The 21,108-nt window shown below is 52.3% G+C and overlaps 2 protein-coding genes across 4 annotated transcripts in view; one reads left to right on the top strand and one right to left on the bottom strand.

Moving 5' to 3' along the window:
- The first annotated feature begins 6,194 nt into the window (after positions 1-6,194).
- On the top strand, positions 6,195-7,938 carry FAM181B (family with sequence similarity 181 member B). Its single transcript, XM_065675886.1, has one exon. The coding sequence runs from the start codon at positions 6,239-6,241 to the stop codon at positions 7,292-7,294; it is 1,056 nt and encodes a 351-aa protein (XP_065531958.1). The 5' UTR covers positions 6,195-6,238; the 3' UTR covers positions 7,295-7,938.
- Positions 7,939-17,582: 9,644 nt separating this feature from the next.
- ME3 (malic enzyme 3) overlaps positions 17,583-21,108 on the bottom strand; it is a 114,971-nt gene continuing 111,445 nt past the window's right edge. For all 3 annotated transcript variants that reach the window (XM_065678800.1, XM_065678801.1, XM_065678802.1), the window contains 4 exons: positions 20,485-20,627; positions 19,177-19,350; positions 18,683-18,781; positions 17,583-17,868 (listed from right to left, as the gene is read on the bottom strand). In XM_065678800.1, coding sequence (XP_065534872.1) covers positions 17,707-17,868; positions 18,683-18,781; positions 19,177-19,350; positions 20,485-20,627 — 578 coding nt within the window. In that variant the 3' untranslated portion in view covers positions 17,583-17,706. The remainder of the gene's footprint in view (positions 17,869-18,682; positions 18,782-19,176; positions 19,351-20,484; positions 20,628-21,108) is intronic.

Here is a 21,108-nt window from a genome sequence, read left to right as displayed (position 1 = left end):
AAATAAGCATACAGAAAAACCTCAGGTTAAACGTTTAAAGTGCCCCTCAGACGCTTGTGTTTAGCTCAGTGATACTAAGCTGAAACCCAGAAAACTCCAGTGGCATCTCAGAGCTCAGCCCAGCCTGGGAAAGGACCAGGAGAGCCTTTGCAGGGTTTCCCAATGGAGCGATGATCCAGACAACACAGCTTTGTGCTTTATCCTTGTGCCGCTCTTTCCAATGTGACTCTGCTTGAAAATGCACATCATCCACTCACCACTGCCAGCAGAACAACCAAAACCTGCTGTGCCCTTCCTTATGGAAGGAATGCATCCCCGAACGTGAAACACACGCTGAGACTGAAAGGGAAACAGACAACAGCTTCCAGAAGCTGCAAGAGGAAATAGGATCCCAAGGATGCTGTCCTGTGTTTGCCAATAGTTTCCACCAAATAGCATCCCTAAGAAGCCAGGGCCTATAGTGATGCTGGGGAGGGACTCTTCGTCAGGGACTGTAGTGACAGGACAAGGGGTAACGGGTTCAAACTTAAACAGGGGAAGTTTAGATTGGATATAAGGAGGAAATTCTTTCCTGCTAGGGTGATGAGACACTGGAATCGGTTGCCCAGGGAGGTTGTGAGTGCTCCATCCCTGGTGGTGTTCAAGGCCAGGTTGGATGAAGCCTTGTGTGGGATGGTTTAGTGTGAGGTGTCCCTGCCCATGGCAGGGGGTTGGAACTGGATGATCTTGAGGTCCGTTCCAACCCTAACTATTCTATGATCATAGAATCATAGATTCTATGAACGTGCATCATTTGAAGGGGTCTACAGTGATTTAAGGCAGGCGAGGACTGAAGCTACACAAGCCACACAATCTTGCATCTACACACATATACTAAATTTAGGTTAAGTGGCTTAAATTTGGCTTAAGCAGAATACGCCTTTCATCCCTCCTGATTTCATTGACTAGTTCCTTGTCAGATGCTCTTTCTTTATTAGTGGGGAAGCAAAGCAGTGTGCTTTAAGATTTCTCCCACTGTTGCGAGTCCAAACTTCCTCAAGATTTTAGCCTGTTTGCAAGAGATTGAGTAAAACGAAGATTTTTTCCTTTTAGGTCAACATTTTCTTCTGGCAGACTGAGCCTGAAGTGCACTTTATTTCCCTTTAATTTAACAGCTCCAGCAGCTTTTCCAGTTAAATCGACTGTTCATTATTGAGCCCATTTATGAAGGGCTGTGCAGTGCAGTTTAATGAATCCCTGGCACAAAGCTCCCTTTCAGCGTAGGGAAAGAATAGCAGCCTATTTAGGTCCTGTAGGGCTGTATGTCAAAGGCTGCCTATAATACTTGTCAGGGAAGGGCAGAAATTCCCACTGATATAAGAATGTGCAAGAAATCAACTCGCACAACCGACTTGCCGATTAAGACGCGATCAGGAAATGAGTCTGTAGGATGCGAGCAGTGACACCTGTTTGGGCAGCCAGATTTTCCCATCGCTCCATAACCATATGGGCCATAGAGCAGGGCAGGGGAAGGAAAGGTCTTTCTGTCCCTGTGGTAGAGATTTTCCACCCTCCCGATGCTGTGGTGGAAGGAAAACGGGTGTTGGGATTGTGAGGGCTGGGCTCAGCGCTGGGCTTGCCAGTGATCATAGACCCATGGAGTGCTTTGGGTTGGAAGGGACCTTCAAAGCTCATCTAATCCAGATCCCTTGCGATAAATAGGGACACCTTCCACTAGAGCAGGACGCTCCAAGCCCCTGTGTCCAATGTGGCCTTGAGCACTGCCAGGGATGGGGCAGCCACAGCTTCTCTGGGCACCCTGTGCCAGCGCCTCAGCACCCTCACAGGGAAGAGCTCTTCCTTATATCAGCCTGAATCTGCCCTCTTTTAGTGAGGAGGCACAGCACAAGATGTTTCCTTCAGGATCCTAGTGGGATCCTGTCCCTGCGTTGCAGAGGGTTTACCCCAGTGTTGGACACTAAGATGGGAGGCTTGGCAAGAATCAGGAGGGCAGATTCCCCTTCTGCAACCGGCTCCAGTGAGGAGCAGCCGCACAAAATTGCTGGCACCATAACGCGGTCCTAAAGCCACGCAAGGCTCTCTTGTTTGCATAATCTGCTCTCTGCTTTCTGGCCCGCTCGGTCTGTAGGGATAACAAATTGTTCCACTTGTGAAGGGCTTGATCGTGCGGCTGCGAGCTCAGTTTGTGTCCTGTGCGAAGCACCAGTGAGCACGGTGTGTCCCTGCTCCCTTTGATTCACAGTGCTCCCTCTAAAGACACCGAGCTTGGTGCCAAGGGCATCGTCCTGGGAAGCCCTGGTTTAATCCCTGGAGCTGGTTGAGATGCTGCCGATAGTGAGCAAGAAACCAAACAAAATCAGGTGAATTTCCTACACCAAAGTGGGCAAGAAAACAGCCCTGGATCCCCTTAGTGAGCACTGAACATGGTCCTGCAGGGTGGAGGGCTGGGATGGGGAAAGCACTTCCGCAGCCACTTCACTCCCCTTGTTCTGATGGGGGGAGAGTGGAGGGACCAGGACATCTGTCCCAAACATCTGCCTGCGTTGGGGTTGTTCTGTGGGTCTAATCCCATCACTTACTGGACAATAGACCTTATGAGCGAGCTGAGGAGGGTCATTGATGGGTGCGAGAGGCACCCTGTGCATCCGGAGCATCTTCATCCTGAAAGAGCCCAGGGAGAAGATGTGGCTCATCCATCCTCTGGGAAAGAGAAGTTTTGCAGGGATCACCAAACCGCTATTTCCTTGGAAAAAAATGAAGCGTCTTTGCAAGTTGTTGACATCATGTGGCTTAGCAAATTTCCCTCTGGGCATCGCCCAACTCGGGGTAATCAGCTCTGCTTGAGAGCACACGGAGAATAGGCACGTTTAATGCAATTATGAAGGCTTTCTGCACCTCCAGATCTGGTGGAGAATATGTAAATGTGGCTGCTGAGCCCGGCTGAATGCAAACTCCCCTCTGCATGCCCGGCAATTGTTTTAATACTCTGCAAGTTTTAGGAGGCAATAAAGTCTCTCACTAAAGCGTAGCTGAGCTCTCAAAGCTCTTTAATTGAATGAATTCAGCAGAGAAGCCAGGGGCTTTCAGCTTTTGATTTCTCTAAGCCACCGGATATTTAGCCACTCTATGTATAACACCACCCAGACTCGCACCCCCCCTTTAGACTGGCTATGAAATATTGCTGCTGTACCATTGCGGCAGATACCAACGTCAGGACAACTTAGTTGCTGTATTAGAGTTATTTCATGTTAAGAAATGGTCCCAAACTGGCTGCACACTCAGTGATCCCCATTTTCTAGACCCATGTGCAGTTTAAAGTGGCCTCAAAGTGGATGCAAAACCACGCAGTGGAGCACTTGGGGATGTATATGTTGTTCTTTATGTTTCCCCATCAGTGAGCAGGCTTGGAGCAGGCTGCAGAGCTTGATGGGGCACGACAGGACCTGAGGGTAAAAGCTTGGGTAGCTGATCTGTGTCAGTTGATCCAAGCCTGCAGCACGGGCTGGGGAGCAGCTCTGGGGAAAGGGACCTGGGGATCCTGATGGACCTAAGCTCAATAGGAGCGAACAGTGTGGTGCTGCAGCAAAGAAAGCCGACAGGATGCTGGGGAACATCAACAAGGGCATCATCAGCACAGGTGAGGGTGTCACTGCCCCACTCTGCTCAGTGCTCGTCAGGCCACACCTGGAAAACTGTGTTGAGTTTTGGTACCTGTTATACAAAAACAGACGTCAATGGGCTGGAAGGGTCCAGAGAAGGGCCACAGAGATGATCCAGGGACTGGGCAGTGCATGAGGAAAGGCTGAGGGAGCTGGGCCTGTTCAGCCTGGAGAAAAGAAGGCTCAGGGGAGACCTTATCCCCATGTTCCAGTAGTCAAAGGGTGGCTGCAGAGAAGATGGAGACCCCCTTTTTGCAAGGAGTCACATGGAAGAGATGAGGGATGGTGGGGACTCCTGGGGAGATTCCAGCAGGACACAAGAGGAAAATGTTTCCCAAGGAGAACAACCAGCCATTGGAATAACCGCCCAGGGATTCTCCACTGAGGGGCACTTTTAAGGCTCAGCTGGACAGGGTGCTGGGACATCCAGTCTGGGTCATGCTTTGCCAAGCAAGGTTGAAACAGATGATCCTTGGAGTCCCTTCCAACCTGGCATTCTATGATTCCAAGACTTACACTCTAGCTAGTTAGTGCAGATCCACTTCCACTCATGCTTTCATGGAGAGGTGTCTGGACTTCCCATAGCCCTCGGTCTACCAGGGTTTCTGTTTCAACGACACAGTTGCACTCCGAGCATCTCCTCAGGTAAGAGATTCTGCGAGGCTCCAGCTGAGCAGGTTTTGCATGAGACCCAGCCCAGATGTGCCGGTACCAGAGCCAGGGCTGTGCTGGGACCGTGAGGCTCTGCCTGCGCCGGGGCCCTGCTGCGACCTGCCCAGATGCAAGTGAGGGACCAAGAAAACCAGCATTTTGTTTTGTAGAGGATTGAAGCCGGTGTGTTTTTCACCCCATGGAACACATGCTTCCTCTTCCCTCCTCTTTGCAACACTTGCTTTGCATTCAACGAATGTTTGAAACCACAGTGACGTGGGTTTGGCGGATCTTTCCATTTTACCATCAAACACAGCCTTAGGAGCCTGTTTCCTTTTCTTCTGCAGAGATTTGCTTTCTGATTTTTCCTGCTAACACAAACCTGCTGCATTTCTAATGAATCAGTGCAGACCAAGAAAACTCTCTTGACTTCAGTCAAAATCAGATACGCATCTGTATTGATGCCTGGACATATCAAATCATAGAATCATCACAGACTGGTTTGGCTTGGAAGGGACCTCAAAGCTCATCCAGTTCCAACCCCCTGCCACAGGCAGGGACTCCTTCCACTAGAGCAGATTGCTCCAAGCCCCTGTGTCCAGCCTGGCCTTGAACACTGCCAGGGATGGGGCAGCCACAGCTTCTCTGGGCACCCTGTGCCAGGGCCTCAGCACCCTCACAAGGAAGAGCTTCTCACTAATGTCTCATCTAAATCTCCCCTCTTTCAGCTTAAAACCATCACTGAAATAACTGAAAATGAACCGGAGCTCAAAGGGTCGAGGTTGTGCTGCATCAATGTGAGAGTTTTCTAAAGGCAAATCAAACCAAATACCCTTTTCCCCCAGAAAAGACAGATCGGTCCCTTCAGGAGCTGTTATTGGTACTTGCAGTAGCCACTAATTTTTCTGCCTTCCATATGGAAGGTTTATATCACTGCTTCACTGAACCCACGCAAGTAAAACTCTCCAGTTTTAACGGAATGGAACCCAGTAACTCGGGGATCACAGCACTGGATTTTCTCAGGGCTTGGCCTGCCCAGGGCCACACAACAATGGGTAATGGGCATAGCACCGAGCTTGGGCTTTTCCCAGCCAACCACTGCAAACTAATGTAGGCCTGTGCATCCTGAGGGGTGCCGGAACAAGCACCTCTCCATGCCCCTGCCCATGCGCCTAGAGCAGTGCAGGGGATCCAGCCCCCCGGCCTGAGGCAGAAGAACACATTTAGTGCCAGCAGCAGGGACAGGGCTGGGATGGGTGCACGATGGTGATGGGGGTGTGCTGGGGTCTGGTCCAGGGTGGCTTCATACGGCTGATTGGGGGTGCCTGTGTACAGGGTGTGTGTGTATGCGTCCCAGGGTGTGTTTGCCTGTCCTGGTGTGTGTGTATCTGTCCCAAGGGGTGTATATACCTGTCACAGGGGTGTGTGTGTACCTGTCCCGGAGGCTCTGTACCTGTCCTGGGGTGTCTGTACCTGTCCCAGAGGGATGCACATACCCGCCCCGGGGGCTCTGTACCCGTCCCAGGGGCTCTGTACCTGTCCCAGAGGGATGCACATACCCATCCCGAGGGCTCTGTACCTGTCCTGGGGTGTCTGTACCTGTCCCAAAGGGATGTATGTACCCGTCCCGGGGGCTCTGTACCTGTCCCAGAGGGATGCACGTACCCGTCCCGGGGGCTCCGTCCCCACCCCATGGGCTCTGTACCCATCCCGGGTGCTCTGCTCCCCCCTCCCCTCCGCCGCCCCGGCCGGGGGCTGTGCGCAGCGGTGCGGGCCCGTCCCCTGCGCCGCCGGGGGGGGGGGGGGGGGGGAGGCGGGGAGGGCCGTGCCCGGCCCCGCTCCGAGCGCTCCTCCTCCGCCGCCTTTTCCCCGCCGCCGCCGCCCGCCCGGCGCAGCGCAGCGGAGCTCGGGGCGCCGGCGCCCCGGCCATGGCCGTGCCCGCCGCGCTGCTCAGCCCCCATCACCTCCTCTCCTTCTGCTTCCCCGCCGCCGGCGGCCTGCTGGGCTATGCCGACCTGGAGAAGGGCTACGAGGGCGGCGGCGACGCCGCCGGGGACTTTAAAGAAGCCACCAGGGACCTGCTGAGCTTCATCGACTCTGCCTCCAGCAACATCAAGCTGGCGCTGGACAAGCCGGTGAAGTCCAAGCGGAAGGTGAACCACCGCAAGTACCTGCAGAAGCAGATCAAGCGCTGCACCGGCATCATCGCCGCCGCCCCGCCGCCGCCCCCCGCTCCTCCGGCGCCCTCCGCTTCCTCCCCGCCCGCTTCATGCCCCGCTAAGCCCCCGCCGCGCCGGGAGGGCTCGCAGGGAGCCAGCAGCCTCCAGAGCAAGAGCCTGGCCGCGCTCTTCGGGTCGCTGCAGCACGGCCCCGGGCCGGCGGGCGGCGGGGAGGCGGCGGGCGGCGGCGGCGGGGCTGCGGGCGGCGGGGCTGCGGGCGGCGGCCCGCGGAAGGTGCCGCTGCGGGACCGCAACCTGCCCCCGTCCTTCTTCACGGAGCCGGCGCTGCCCGCCGCCGCCCGCGGGCCAGTGCCGGGCGCTAAGGAGCCGGAGAAGGGCGGCGGGGATGCGGCTGAGTTCTTGGAGCTGCTCGGCCCCGAGTACAGCGCGCTGCTGCCCGAGCACGCCGCCCCGCAGGACGCCTTCCCCGCCCGCCTGCCCGCCGAGCTGGGCCTGGAGCACGGCCTCTACGACGCGGCGCTGCCGCTGCCCAGCGCCCATCACCCGCTGCTGGGCGGGCTGCTCTACCCCGAGCCCTGGAGCCCAACCGGGCCGTGCAGCCCCGGCAAGAAGGCGCCGTCCGAAGCGCTGCGCCCGCTGTACCCCGGCGGCGGGGAACCGGCCCCCGGCGGCGGCGGCAGCGAGGAGCCCGGCGGGCACCTTCCGGCGGGGTTCGCTTCCTTCTTCCCCGAGTGCCCGCTGCCGCCGCAGGTGCCCTACGAGTACAGCGCCGGCTTCCACCGCGCCGCCTTCCCCGGGCTGTAGGGCCGCGATGGGGGACGGGGGGGACGCGGGTCCCGAGCCGGCTCCGCGGCTCCCGCAGGCTGCATGCTGCGAGCCGCCTCCCCCTGCGGCTTAGGGCCGCTGCGAATGAAAGCGAGATGATGGGTTCCTTTCACAGCGGCCGCTGAGCGCCTTCCATCGGCGTCGGGGTTTGTCCGGCTGCAGGCAGACGCGGCTCGGTGTTTGCGGCGTTGCGACGGGGGCAAGCGGTGACCTCTTGTCCGTGATTCCCGTCTCCCAACTCGGCCACCTCTTGCGGTGCCTTTAGCGTTTTTCCCAGGCTCACCAGTGCGGGTGGAGGACACGAAGGGCGAGGAAAAGAGATGTTCCAGTGAGGCAATGCTGCTACCAAAACTGAAAGAGTCCTGAGGTCGGACAGTGTCTTGCAGGATCTTGCAGACAGCCACTGACAGCGATGCTGAAGCGATGGTGTACGTTGGGGACAGAACTGCACCGTGCTGCGGGGATGTGATTCCTACAGACCACTGGATTCCTTCCAGGAATGTGTCAGAGCTCGGAAGGCGCCGCGGCTCGGTCTCACCGTGTACAGGAGATTATTTGATAATCATTTAAGTTATGTAAAAGAGTCTACGATAGGTCCTATAAAAATAAAGCTACACAATAGATCCGGGGTCTGTGGTTGTTCCTGCCGCTGACAAGCAGCATTCGAGGGGCTCTGTAATGGTTTCTTGGCAGGAGTTTAGACGGGTGGTGGGTTTTGTCTGCCCTGAATCGTTTGGAATGCCGCGGTTCATCCGCGGTGCCTTGGGCTTGTTTGTACCGGCTCTTTCTTGAACGTGGTAGAAAGAAAGGAACGCGGCTCAGCTCCGAAGCCAAGGGATGAAAACTGTTACAGTTATGGAAACAGGGCAAAATACTCGAGGTTTCCCATTGAGCCGCAACCCCACGGCCTGGCTCCCCGCCAGTCCCAAATGGATTGTTTGTTTTTGAAACGGGATCCACACAGGGATCAGGCCGAGGCTTTACCCCCGGCGGTGACAAACCCTTGTGCCTCCTGTCTCTTAAAACGCGTTGTGAACGGTAAAACGGTTTTCTTCACTCATCAACCCAGATTTAACCCCTCAGAGACTCGGGGTGAGGATGATGGGGTGTGTGGAGAGGGGAAGTGAGGTTATTGGCAATAAACCATGAAATGATTTGTATCAGGGACTGGCTTCAGTTCACTTGTAAACAGCAAGAGCTGCGATTTCTGCTGCTTCTTTCCTCCCCTAAAGCTGCCCAAGGTCTCCACAAGCTGCTTGGGAAGGATCCAGTGTGGATGAACGTCCGCAGCATCCCAGTGTCTATCAGTTAACACTGTTAAAGAACCGCACTTCTCTAAGCTTCAGGAGAGCCTGTGTGAGGATCAGTGGGTGGCAGGTCCAGCCAGTGTAGCCTAAAATGAGGTTGATCCTGCCCTGCTGCTGGTTTTGGTGCTGGGACAATGTCCTGTTGTCCATCACGTTGGCAAACCTACCCATGAAGAGCGCGTGTGCTCACAGTCATGAGCAGTGCTCTGCTGGGTCCAAGCAGAACTCATGTGTAACTGCATTGAGAATCAATAGACAAGACCAAACTGGGGGTTATTTCATGTGCAGAGGTGGTCCTTTTGAGTTAAGGAACTGCTTCAAGCATGTGCATGTGTAGCACACACTGGTGGGTGCTTGGAGTACTTCAGCTCGATGATGCTGCACTAATGATGTAATCAACCCTTCTTTCACTTAGGGTTTCACTGAGCAAGTTATTTCCTTCACAAGCTCAATATGCCAACGTCAGTTAATGAGGGATCTAATCCTGAAGACCTTCCAGCCTGTCCTGTCAGCTGTCCTGCTGGGACAGGGGGATCTTGCTCAAAAGAAAGTCTAAAATACCTGGAAATACTCAACGCCAGGTTGGACACAGGGGCTTGGAGCACCCTGCTCTAGTGGAAGGTGTCACTGCCCATGGCAGGGGTTGGAACTGGATGAGCTTTAAGGTCCCTTCCAACCCAAACCATTCTATGATTCTATGATAAAACAGATAAAACAGATTCTCTCCTGGCCCACAGGCCTTACCTTTTTTATTCCAAGTAGTTGTGAAGTGCCACAAATCTGACCTGCTGGTGGTTTTCACCCATTTGGCGCTCTGCTTCCTTGTACTGTGGTGCTCTTCCTTACCTGGGCTCTTCCTTACCTGTGGTGCTCAGGAGTTGAGCATCATCACCCTGCTGGGATTAGACCTTGCCTTAAACCAGTGTGAGAAGCAGCTCTGAGGGCATCAGCAGAGCTGGGCTGGTGCAGAACTGCTGTGGCAGCCAGCTCCAGATGCTGCCAGGTCGGGAGGGTTCTCCTTGGGCTTGCAAGAAGCTTGGGGCAGGCTCCAGGAGCTGCTCTGTTGGCTGAGCAGCAGCTGCAGATGTTGCTTCAGCTCCGCAGTAGCTCCTAAAAAGGGGATTTTCAGTTTATAGGAGCTTACACTGAGGAAAATGAAGGAAAAGTAAACCAGCATCAGTGTTCCTGGGAGTACGGCTGCGTTCGTGCCACAGGATGCACATGAGGAGCACCTGCGATGGGATGCTGGATATGGCTGGGAAGGAGCTACCACCACCCGGGTTGATCTGTGCTGCTTGCCCCACCACACAGCCCACACAAAGGACTTGTGTGAGCTCCGGGGGAGTGCTTGGAGCTGCTGCCTGTGCTGCAGGGGGGCCAGGGCATCCCTACCAGACCAGGGTTGCCATCCAGCCAGCTGCATCTGTTGTGTGTTTTGTGCATGTGTGGGCTCGTTCTGTTGTGGTTGTTTCCCCCAGGCACTGCAAATGTCACAGGAGAGTGGCACCCTTGGGGAACTGTTCTCAACACCGCGGAGCATCATCTGTAGGAATAAAACCTGCTGTAATCGAGATATTTTGGTTCATCTGCTGTGTGCTTTTACAAGGGCTCTGTCCCGAGGAACAAAGGCTTGATCCGTTTTAGCTATTCTGTCTTAGAAGCGTGTCCCTTTGAATAGGAATGGGTTCTGTTTGGTTGGATCAAGGTCAGGCTATCAAATGACTTCGTTTTCAAAGCATGCACTGAGTTTCCTCAGATAGGCTGAATTCTGCTTTGTTGCTGTTGGGTTTTACACATGTTGTCTGATTTAACAGATTTTGGTGGAAAAGCATACAATCTTCGTAGTTTTTCACATAAAAATGTGATAAAGAGGAATGACAAGAACCCTTCATTCCCTTTTTAAGTGATGGAGTCTCACCTTTCCTCCATGGTGATTTACTGATGAACAACAAAGGGTTCACCGTGAACAGTTGTTCCTGTCTCGGTATTCTGTGACTTAAATGGTCTGGGTCTTGTCCAAAGCTGCTTCAAAAAAGCAGAGAGATTCCTTCATTTTAACGGATGGGCTTTTGAGAGGGGCTCACCAGCTACTGACTGTTGGGGCTGTTCAGCCTGGAGAAGAGAAGGCTGCATGGAGACCTCATAGCAGCCTTCCAGTATCTGAAGGGGGCCTATAGGGATGCTGGGGAGGGACTCTTCATCAGGGACTGTAGTGACAGGACAAGGGGTAACGGGTTAAAACTGAAACAGGGGAAGTTTTGGTTGGATATAAGGAGGAAATTCTTTCCTGTTAGGGTGGTGAGGCACTGGAATGGGTTGCCCAGGGAGGTTGTGAGTGCTCCATCCCTGGCGGTGTTCAAGGCCAGGTTGGATGAAGCCTTGTGTGGGATGGTTTAGCGTGAGGTGTCCCTGCCCATGGCAGGGGGTTGGAACTGGATGATCTTGAGGTCCTTTCCAACCCTAACTATTCTATGATTCTATGACTGACCTGAGCTTCAGATTGCTCTCACACAGCCTGACCATCGACGATGGGTCATCTTTGATGGGCTTGTGTAATTGTTCAAACTTGTCAGTAAAAAAGACGCAGAAGTTTCTTGTAACCTCCTTTTGTTTGGTCCTTTTGAATAAACTGCTCCTGGCACCAGTGCAAAACCTGAAGGTCATCCTGCAGTTCCTGGCAACAGGAGGGAGAAGGTGGTGGGGCAGTTCTGTAGTGATGTGCAGGCAGTTAAGTTGGAAATGTGAGAGTGCATAAATCTAACTGTATGAAATGAGAGCTGGGAATGGTTTTAGGCTAGCTTTATGTCAACAGAAGAGACTGCAGATGCTTTCTATTCAATGAACACATCTTTTTTAAGATCGGTAAACTCTTGTTTAAAATCCAATGGGTTTTGTTGCACATCTACATAAAAGAGTAAAGACAGAGTGTGCAATTAATAGAGAATGATATTAATGATAGAGTGCATTACATGGGGCCTGCAAGAATACTGGAGATGGACTTTTTACAAGGTCAAGTGAGGACAGGATAAGGAGAATGGCTTGAACCTGCCAGGCGGGAGACTGGGATGAGCTCTTGGGCCGAAGCTCTTCCCTGTGAGGGTGCTGAGGCGCTGGCACAGGGTGCCCAGAGAAGCTGTGGCTGCCCCATCCCTGGCAGTGCTCAAGGCCAGGTTGGACACAGGGGCTTGGAGCAAGCTGCTCCAGTGGAAGGTTAGAACTGGATGAGCTTTAAGGCCCCTTCCAACCCAACTCAACCCAATCTGGGATTCTGTAATTACAGTTCCCCCCTCTCTCCACATCTGTGTGGGTACAGCTTGGCAGAGGATTGCTGCAAGGTGCTATGAAAGGTGAGAGGAGAGCTTCTGTTTTCTGTGTTATAGCATTTTTCAATACCTTGCTGTAACCTTGATCATCCCTGGTGACTCCCCTTCCCCACTGGTAGGGAACTACATCACTAGACCAGCCTTTTGTGCTTTCTGGACCCTTATCAAATGTATCTTATCTCCTTATCAAATGTAAATATACTGACAAAGCATCATTTTGCAAGGTTATTTTAGTTGTAGTCCACAAGCCCACAGTTAGAATCATAGAATAGTTAGGGTTGGAAAGGACCTCAAGATCATCCAGTTCCAACCCCCCTGCCATGGGCAGGGACACCTCACACTAAACCATCCCACACAAGGCTTCATCCAACCTGGCCTTGAACACTGCCAGGGATGGAGCACTCACAGCCTCCCTGGGCAACCGATTCCAGTGCCTCACCACCCTAACAGGAAAGAATTTCCTCCTTAGATCCAATCTAAACTTCCCCTGTTTAAGTTTGAACCCGTTACCCCTTGTCCTGTCACTACAGTCCCTACTGAAGAGTCCCTCCCCAGCATCCCTATAGGCCCCCTTCAGGCACTGGAAGGCTGCTATGAGGTCCCCACGCAGCCTTCTCTTCTCCAGGCTGAACAGCCCCAACTTCCTCAGCCTGTCTTCATACGGGAGGTGCTCCAGTCCCTGACCATCCTCGTGGCCCTCCTCTGGACTTGTTCCAGCAGTTCCATGTCCTTTCTATGTTGAGGACACCAGAACTGCACACAATGCTCCAGGTGAGGTCTCACAAGAGCAGAGCAGAGGGGCAGGATCACCTCCTTCGCCCTGCTGGTCACGCTCCTTTTGATGCAGCCCAGGATACGGTTGGCTTTCTGGGCTGCGAGCGCACACTGAAGCCGGCTCATGTTCATTTTCTCATCGACCAGGTGCCCAGGGATCACAGACTCAACATCACTGCATTGCTGCCTATGGAAAATATTTAACTGCTTGAATTGGCAGGCGTAGGATTGGATGAATACGCAGCATTTCTCAAATGATTTCTCATCTCTCCTCTGAGATGGGGGAATCGTGTCTCATTTAGGAGATCTCTGGTTCCCTTCCAGAAGCATCGAAAGCTGACCGCTTTGCCCTGTGCTTCTTCCAGGTATTCCCTGACAGTGTTGGCCCTGTCCGTAATGATGGGAGAAGGACAGGATTCGAGCTCTGCAGTAACAGGTTCCAGTGCTCCCGTTAGTGCCTGTTCTATGTTAGGATGTCTCCTGGTGGCATTTCAGACTGCCTCAGCCTTAGAGCTAATTGCTATTCAGCCTGCAGGCTTTGCTGAATGAATTCTGGCTGGTGCTGCTGTGCCACTCGAGGAGGGGACCGTCCCCATTTGCTACCCTGCCTCTGCCGTAAGTGCCATCCCTCAGCTGTGTGCGCTGAAGTGAACTCTACCTGTGCTGCTGTTACTCCAGGCTGGGATCAGCGCCCAAGTCCATCTTCAGGGATGGTTTGGAGTCATACTGATTGATTAGCTCAGGAATGGCTGGGGTTCCACTCAGCCATAGCTCAGCTGAGCAAACCTGCTTGCAGACTGATGTGAATTAAACCCGAGATACCGGGAGAAAAGGATGCTACTTTAGTAGCTGTATCTGGGGAATACGGACTGCTTTCTGTTTGAGTGGAAGCCGGGCATAACTGCGACTGATTGTTTCTTGTGTTCAGCTTTATAAAACACTCAGGCCCTCTGCTTAAACCTGTGCATGCCTCCTCAGTGCTGAAAGCTCAGTGAAAGGTTTGTAATGGGATGTTGCCAAGGCACCCCTCAGGTATAAGGAATCTTGCCTGAGACAGGGGGTGGTGGCATAGGAGAGGCAGTGGCCCAGATTTGGTCTCTTACCATTTCCTTAATTGCAGACGGCTACACGAGCTCTTCTACACTAGGTAAAGGTAAAGAACAAGTTTAAAGCAACTGAGGTTGTATTGAGATGAGCCCTTAGGCAGAAGCTCTTCCCTGTGAGGGTGCTGAGGCGCTGGCACAGGGTGCCCAGAGAAGCTGTGGCTGCCCCATCCCTGGCAGTGCTCAAGGCCAGGCTGGACACAGGGGCTTGGAGCAAGCTGCTCCAGTGGAAGGTGCCTCTGCCCATGGCAGGGGTTGGAGCTGGATGAGGTTTAAGGTCCCTTCCAACCCAAACCATTCTGGGATTCTATGATCCTTTACCTTTCTGCAGGCAGTCATCCAAACATCATGGCTTGAGCCTATGCTGAGTGTACTTCGGTCTCTACTATGGGTTCAGGCTGAAAAAGTACTGCAGGGTGGCCTCAAGAGCTATCCTGGACCCTCTATTAGTATGACATACAGAACACTTTCTTCTTGTCCCATGTCTGATGAGTTGAGCTCCTAACCTAGTTGCAGTGCTTCTCTGGATATAGAAGATGAGGACCCAAAGGTGCTCTTTCCTTCCAACAGTTAGAGATGAGGTTCCTAGTGAATTTGGGAGACCTCTGGAAATCTCAACCATTTTCCAAACCAATCTGCAGGAGTTATAGATGAAAATACCATTCATTGTTCTGCCTGCTGACCATATGAATACAGGCTGGGTGACCGGTCTCTTGTTTGAGTGATACCAGCCAGTGATCAAATCCCATCCCAGTTCCAGCAGTCTGCTCCCTGTTGGTGGTTTGTCAGCTTGATTCATTAGGTCTGGAGTAAACAGCCCTGTTGTCTTCATTATAGAGAAAGCAAAGGTCAGATAGGTAAAACTGGGTGTGAATTCTAACTAAAGGGGAAATTCCATCCTTCTATCACCATTTGTCATCAGTGGGTAATGAATAAAGAACCATTTTTTGCATAGTAACGCTGGGCAGTAGAGCAGGGCTTTAAAGAACAGCTGTAATTGCTTCCCTGCGCTCCAATAATTGAATATAAATCAATTACCACCATTGGAGGTGTTTGAACAGCCAAGCTTGCTCTGTGAAGAGAAACCCCTTTCTCTCTTGTTTAATAGCCAGACCTTTAGCGGCTTTGTTTATCCACATATCTGGGACAGATGAGTCAAACTGAGTCATTAATTAGTGATTTTATCAAGATGCCCCTTTCAGGACTGAAAGGTCAGCAACCCTCGAGGTGCTGGCAACACAAGTCCCCGTTTGCACATCAAGTCACGGCTTGTGAGGAAGAAGCCTCAGAAGAGGACTTAAAGGGTAGAGGTTTAATTCAGGGTGGCTGTTGTAAGCACATGCATGGTGTGCTGAGCACAGACGTGATGGGCAGACAGGGTGGGTTTTAATCCTGAAATCTGTGGTTGGTATTATTATGGATTAGGGGACCCTTGAGGCTGCTGACAGAAACACCAGGCACGAGGGCTGAAGGGAGGCATGAGCGATAGGACAAGGGGTGATGGGTTTAAACTTAAACAGGGGAAGTTTAGATGGGATATAAGGAGGAAGTTCTTTACTACAAGGGTGGTGAGGCACTGGAATGGGTTGCCCAGGGAGGTTGTGAGTGCTCCATCCCTGGCGGTGTTCAAGGCCAGGTTGGACAGAGCCTTGGGTGGCATGGTTTAGTGTGAGGTGTCCCTGCCCATGGCAGGGGGTTGGAACTGGATGATCTTAAGGTCCTTTCTAACCCAAACCTTTCTGTGATTCTATGAGGAGCACGGCCGTGACTTCAATATCATTTCGTTTTACTGCATTGCTCAGAGACCCTCTGGCTGTCAAAGCCACACGCTGGCTCCTGGATGCTGTTTTACTATGAGACAAATGCCACCTGCCTAATGCAGACCCTCTGGGATTATAAATAAGATGCAGTTTTGTCAAGTAATACATGAGTGAGTAGGCAAAGAGAAGTTTTCTTGGCAGAAGTAATTCAGGTATCAGTCAACTGCTAGGTTTAGCATCATGTTAGGGTGCCATAGCGATCCTGCCTGGGCTTGAAACAGTTATTAATACTGCCATATTATTACATGTACTGATATATTTTTCTTGTATTTATGCTATTTTTATCATTATTTTCAAATAAACTGATTATTTTTTTTCCAAAGGAAGAGAAAAAGAACAACTTGGGAATAGAAGAATTGTGCTGCTGAGAGAAAAAGTGGGGGCAAAAAGGCATCCTAACTGATCTGCTATAACTAGCCTTGCTTGGAGTTAGAAAACAAACCACAGACATGAGCTGAAAGTCTCCCAGTATTTAACTTGCGGTTTTCCTCCACTGATTGAATCTCTTTCACTCGTTAATGTGCCCCGTAGAGCAGCCACACAGCAGTTTCTGGTTTCAATAAGGACTTCCTCTGCAGGAGATTTTCCTCCCGCAAGACTGGACAAGGCAAAAGCACTCATTACTACTGCTTAAATCCGTGTTAAAACGGCGATGTGCGACTGGCAGGACCTTCTCAGCTCGGCAAGGCCGCGGCTAGAAGTGCTCTGCAGCCCTCAAGTGGTTCACTTGGGATCCTACACGTTGGGAACACAAGGCTCCAGCCTTGGCAACAAAGCTCCCATGGTGGGTACAGCTTTCCTTCCCAATAGCTTCCCTTCCCAGAAAAGGCACACAGGGAACTTGCTTTGCTCTCGCCAGCCTTCCCCTTCCAGCCTTCCCCGTCCTTCCCAGCTCCATGAGCTGCAGGGAGGAATCACTGTCTTCCAGCAGCTCTAGGATGTTCACCTGCATCTTCAGCTACGGAGCAAGCCAAAGCACACGCATTACAAGTACATGGACACTGGGGAGATTGTGGCTCATCCCCAAAGGGATGAGGTGCATTTCCTCATGTTAAAACCCACTTAAAGATGCTCAATGAGGACTTTGGTACCCAGCCTCGGCCTTGCTGTGTGTGAGCAGTGTGAACCAGGAAGGGAAGAGCTGCCTGCAAGCCCCTCTGATCTTTCCCAGTTATGGCCAGGAACACCATCATCACACTGGGGTGATATCTGGTGGGCTATGGGGGGCCTCCCTGGGAACCTATGACACAGAGAGGCTCCCCTGTGGCTGGTGGCAGTGCATCCTTAGCAGTGCCCAGCAGGAGACGCAGTGATGAAGTGGGGCAGCTGTGGATGGATTTGTAGTTGCCCTGGTCTCCTGCTTGGCTTCTCTAACACATCCCTTGGCTCCTGTTCCCTCGGAGAGCAGCCTGCACTGCAGAGGGGAAGGAATCTGTTGTCCCCATGGGGATGGAGGCTTGGGGTTTGTTTCCAAGGGCCTGAAGCACAGGAAAGCACCAGACTGCATGGCCCATGCACATCAATCCCCAGACACTGGGGACTTTCAAAGCAGGAAAGGGTAGCACTGCCCAAGTGTGCAGCTCTCCCAGGGCAATGCACACACTTCCCATCACATCCAGACAGCCAAAGGGGAAGCGTGGCTGTGTGTGTGAGGGATGATCATGCATACAGCTCCCCACCATGGTAGCGGGGCTCTGAGCTTCCCATGGGCTCTCTCACTAGGAATGGGACTCTTTGCTTCTTTGGACTCTTTGGCCCAGGCAGCTTCTCCAGAGGCAGCTGAGCTGGGAGCCAGGCACTATGTTAAGCAAGCAGGAATATGCAGTGCTGACTGACTGCGATGGGCTGCAGCCATGGTCCATCTCTCTCCTTGGACCACTGACTTGGACTCTAGTTCATTCCCTACTGATATGCTCCCAAAGAGAAAAAGCAGCAGCAAGTAAAAAAACCCTATTGGATTCATTTACTTTTATCATTCTGCAAGCCTGGAGGTGCATTTGTATCAACAATGACAGGAACCATGAGAACTGATGGCAAAAACGAGAGAAGAGTTATCACAAAAGCTTAGATGTCTTGTGTCTGCATGGCTGTGGGGGGCCACCTGTAATCATCCCCCACAAAGGAATCGTATTCAGGGCTGTACATCAGCTGTTTCACAAAGGCTTCCTTGTCTGCTGGCTCCGGGTACCAAGAAGCAAGACCATGCTTGTAGGCCCAGTCCACAATCTGCAGAGAGAGAAGCAAACCAAGCTGATAGAACAGTGCTGGCATGTTATGGAGTGGAAGCTGACTGCAGTTTGGCCCTGCCTGTGTTTCCCCTCTTTCTGCCCCTCAAAATTGTGTCTGTTTGTTGCCTTTTCCTTTGTGCAATTCCCTGGGTCAGCTCCACATCATCCTTTGGGTGAGGAAACGAAAGCTGCCTGCATTGAAATGCGCATCCCTGCCCTGGCAAAGTGGTTGGACTGGGCAGCTAAAGGAGAGCAGCCCTTTAATCACCTCCACTCACACCCTTAAGCTCCTCACCTACACTGTGCATCCACCAGTAACTCCCAGCAGGCCAATATGATTCTCAGTCGGTGTTCCCTGACTGGGAATTACACATTTGATGTATACAGGGCACCAATCCTGTAATTAGAACAACAAGCCTGGTGTGGAATAGAACTGAGGTACTTGGGCCCCATCAGGTACAGTAAGAGAGGTTCCAAAAGAGCAATTTGGAACCTAAAGTCTTTCGGCAACTTGAGTCATGTTTGACTTTGACCCTAAACCTGATTTTTTTGTGGTGCTGAGCACCCATGTCTCCAAGCAATAAAGCAGAGCCCTGTGTGCTGTGAGGCACCCAGAGACACAAGGCATTTTTCACATTTGGCCTTTAATGATGGGAGAAATCAAAGCAGCAGTTCTGGCTGGAAGGATCCTGAGCTCCATTGCTTTGGGCTGTAGAGTAAGTTGAACTAAAACCCCACAAAGCAAAAATGATGCCAAGGCAATTCCTGCCCTCCCTACCATGGGAACTGGATATAAAAGTGGAAATACTCACTTTCACAGCGATTTTGAGAGACACCTCTCTGATGGTGTCCAAGGGGGGATAGAGTCTTCCTTCTGCAAGATTCTGCTCTGTCACCTGGGCAGCAATAGACTGCAAAGAAGAGAAAGGCAGCTTACAGAGATGGTCTCAAGCACATACCACATTCACTAGTCTTACATGATATGAGGGTGAAACCTCAGCAGTGGCAGACATGGGACTGGTTCTGTGTGGGAACTGCTGAGCTACTCAAAATACACATGTATTAGCTTCATCAGACCTAAAATCAGGGCCAGGATAGTGGAAATGCTTGCTAGGGCAGCACTTACGGAGAATGAGGAGAACCTCTTGGCTCCTGCACCTCTGTACGTGCTATGGAAGTGTGAGGTTTTGGCTGAGCCACTTCTATCCAACACACTGCCCCAGGCCAGGCTCTTGAGAACACCTGAAGGAGGTGCCTGTGCCTCTTATCATCTCTTAGAAACCATGAGTTAATGCCAGTTGGAAACCTCTGCTGTGATGAGGAAGATCTCATCAGAGATGTGCCGGATGCCGCAGGCAGTGACTCCCAGTGCCACTCCTGGGAAGACATAGGCGTTGTTTCCTTGGCCAGGGAAGAAGGTCTGTCCATTGGGCAGGGTCACCTTGGAGAACGGACTTCCACTTGCAAATATCCCCCGTCCCTGATCAAAGAGAGAAGAAGAGGCATCCAAATTCAGAAGGGAAGTGTTACATGTCTGCTGCTCACCGTGGTCTGTGCTCAGGGGACTCTGGTGATCCAGTGGACAAGTCTCCAGCCAGTCAGTCTCCATCTCCACCACAGCCATCTCCAGCTGACACTGCTAGACAGCCTGGTCCCCAGAGCCACAACCAGGGCCATGGTCAGGGCTACTGAGCACTGAGTGTGTGTTCACACTGCCCAACTACAACAGCTTTGAAATGGCTGAGGAGGAGTCGCTCTTCTTCATCTATGAAGTGAGACTCATGTGGGATGAAGGTCTGGGGGCTGTGTGATTGCTCAAGCCAGGAGCAAGTGGTAGGGAAGGCAAAGGGGACAGTAAGAGAAGGCATCCTCTCTCACCTCAACTCAGTCATAGAATCATAGAATAGTTTGGGTTAGAAAGGACCTCAGGATCATCCAGTTCCAACCCCCTGCCATGGGCAGGGACATCTCACACTAAACCATGTCTCCCAAGGCTCTGTGCAACCTGGCCTTGAACACCGCCAGGGATGGAGCATTCACAACCTCCCTGGGCTTCCGATTCCAGTGTCTCACCACCCTCACAGTAAAGAACTTCCTCCTTATATCCAATCTAAACTTTCCCTGTTTAAGTTTGAACCCCTTACCCCTTGTCCTGCCACCACAGTCCACATGACAATAATTCTTCAGTGACAATGGTTCCAAGTTGGGGGATGAAACCCAACTTCCATGTAGTTGCATAGGTTGGCAAAACACAGGGGACAGTAACCTAGGAGGATGGGACACCCAGCCACGGGTGAAGGAGGCAAGCACTTTCTTTAGAGGATCACAAAGTAATGCAGCCCTGTAGGGACTCAAACTCCTGCTCACAGCAAGGTCAGCTGTGAAATCAGACCACGTTGCTCAGGGCTTTATCTAGCCTGGTCTTAGAAACTTGTGAAGAAAGAGTCCACATGAGCAATGTGGGCCCTGTTCCACCTCCTGACTGCCCCCACAGTGTGAAAGTTGTTCTTTATGACCAGCTTGAATCTCTCTTATTCCACCTTATGCCCCCTGTCACTGTCTGCCCACCAGGCACTGCTGCCCTGGCCACCCGCAGCACGCTGAGCTCCAGTACCTCGGTGAGGCGGTAGCACTGCTCCGCTGTGCACTCTGCTTTGCTGGTGGGGTTGCTCAGGGCAAACACAATGGGCCTCTCATTGAAGGCTGCCATGTCCTTCAGCAGCTTCTCAGTGAAGGCTCCTGCAACGGCTGCAGCACCTAGAACAACAAGAGCAGAGTGAGATGGTGCTTTCTGACCATCTCATACTGGGCTGATCCCTTCTGAATGCCTCTGTTGGTAAATGAACTGTGGGAGGGAACAGGATCCATCCCTGGAGATGAAGGTGTGAATGTTTCTTTCTCAGATTAAAAGCCTGTCTCAAAGCCCCCTGCTCCTCTGGGCAGTGTTGCCATCAGTGTTTAAGCCAGTCTGGCTGCAGCACTTTGCCCCCAAAGACCTGCCCGAGCTGCCTGCTGTCATCACTGTCCTGCCCGGTCTGCCAAGGCCACGTGTGCTGCTGAAAGCCCCAGGTCCTGCCACCCTCAACACCTCCCTCTACATCCCCCTACACCCTGAGAGGGCTCCTACAGCTCCAAAAGGGAGGAACCTTGTGCCCCATGGCTGAAGGAAAAGGATGTGGAGAACTCAACTGGTAAAACAGGGGCAAAAAAAGCTCTTTTTATCTTGACTGGGAGAACA

This window comes from Lathamus discolor, chromosome 4 (assembly GCF_037157495.1).
Source record: "Lathamus discolor isolate bLatDis1 chromosome 4, bLatDis1.hap1, whole genome shotgun sequence".
Taxonomy (NCBI): domain Eukaryota; kingdom Metazoa; phylum Chordata; class Aves; order Psittaciformes; family Psittacidae; genus Lathamus; species Lathamus discolor.
The sequence above is the reverse complement of the archived record's forward strand: the minus strand, read 5'-3'. Positions and strand labels throughout refer to the sequence as shown.

Bases quoted from the DNA above. Each gene is read 5' to 3' on its own strand.
- FAM181B (XM_065675886.1), top strand. From the start codon at position 6,239: ATGGCCGTGCCCGCCGCGCTGCTCAGCCCCCATCACCTCCTCTCCTTC.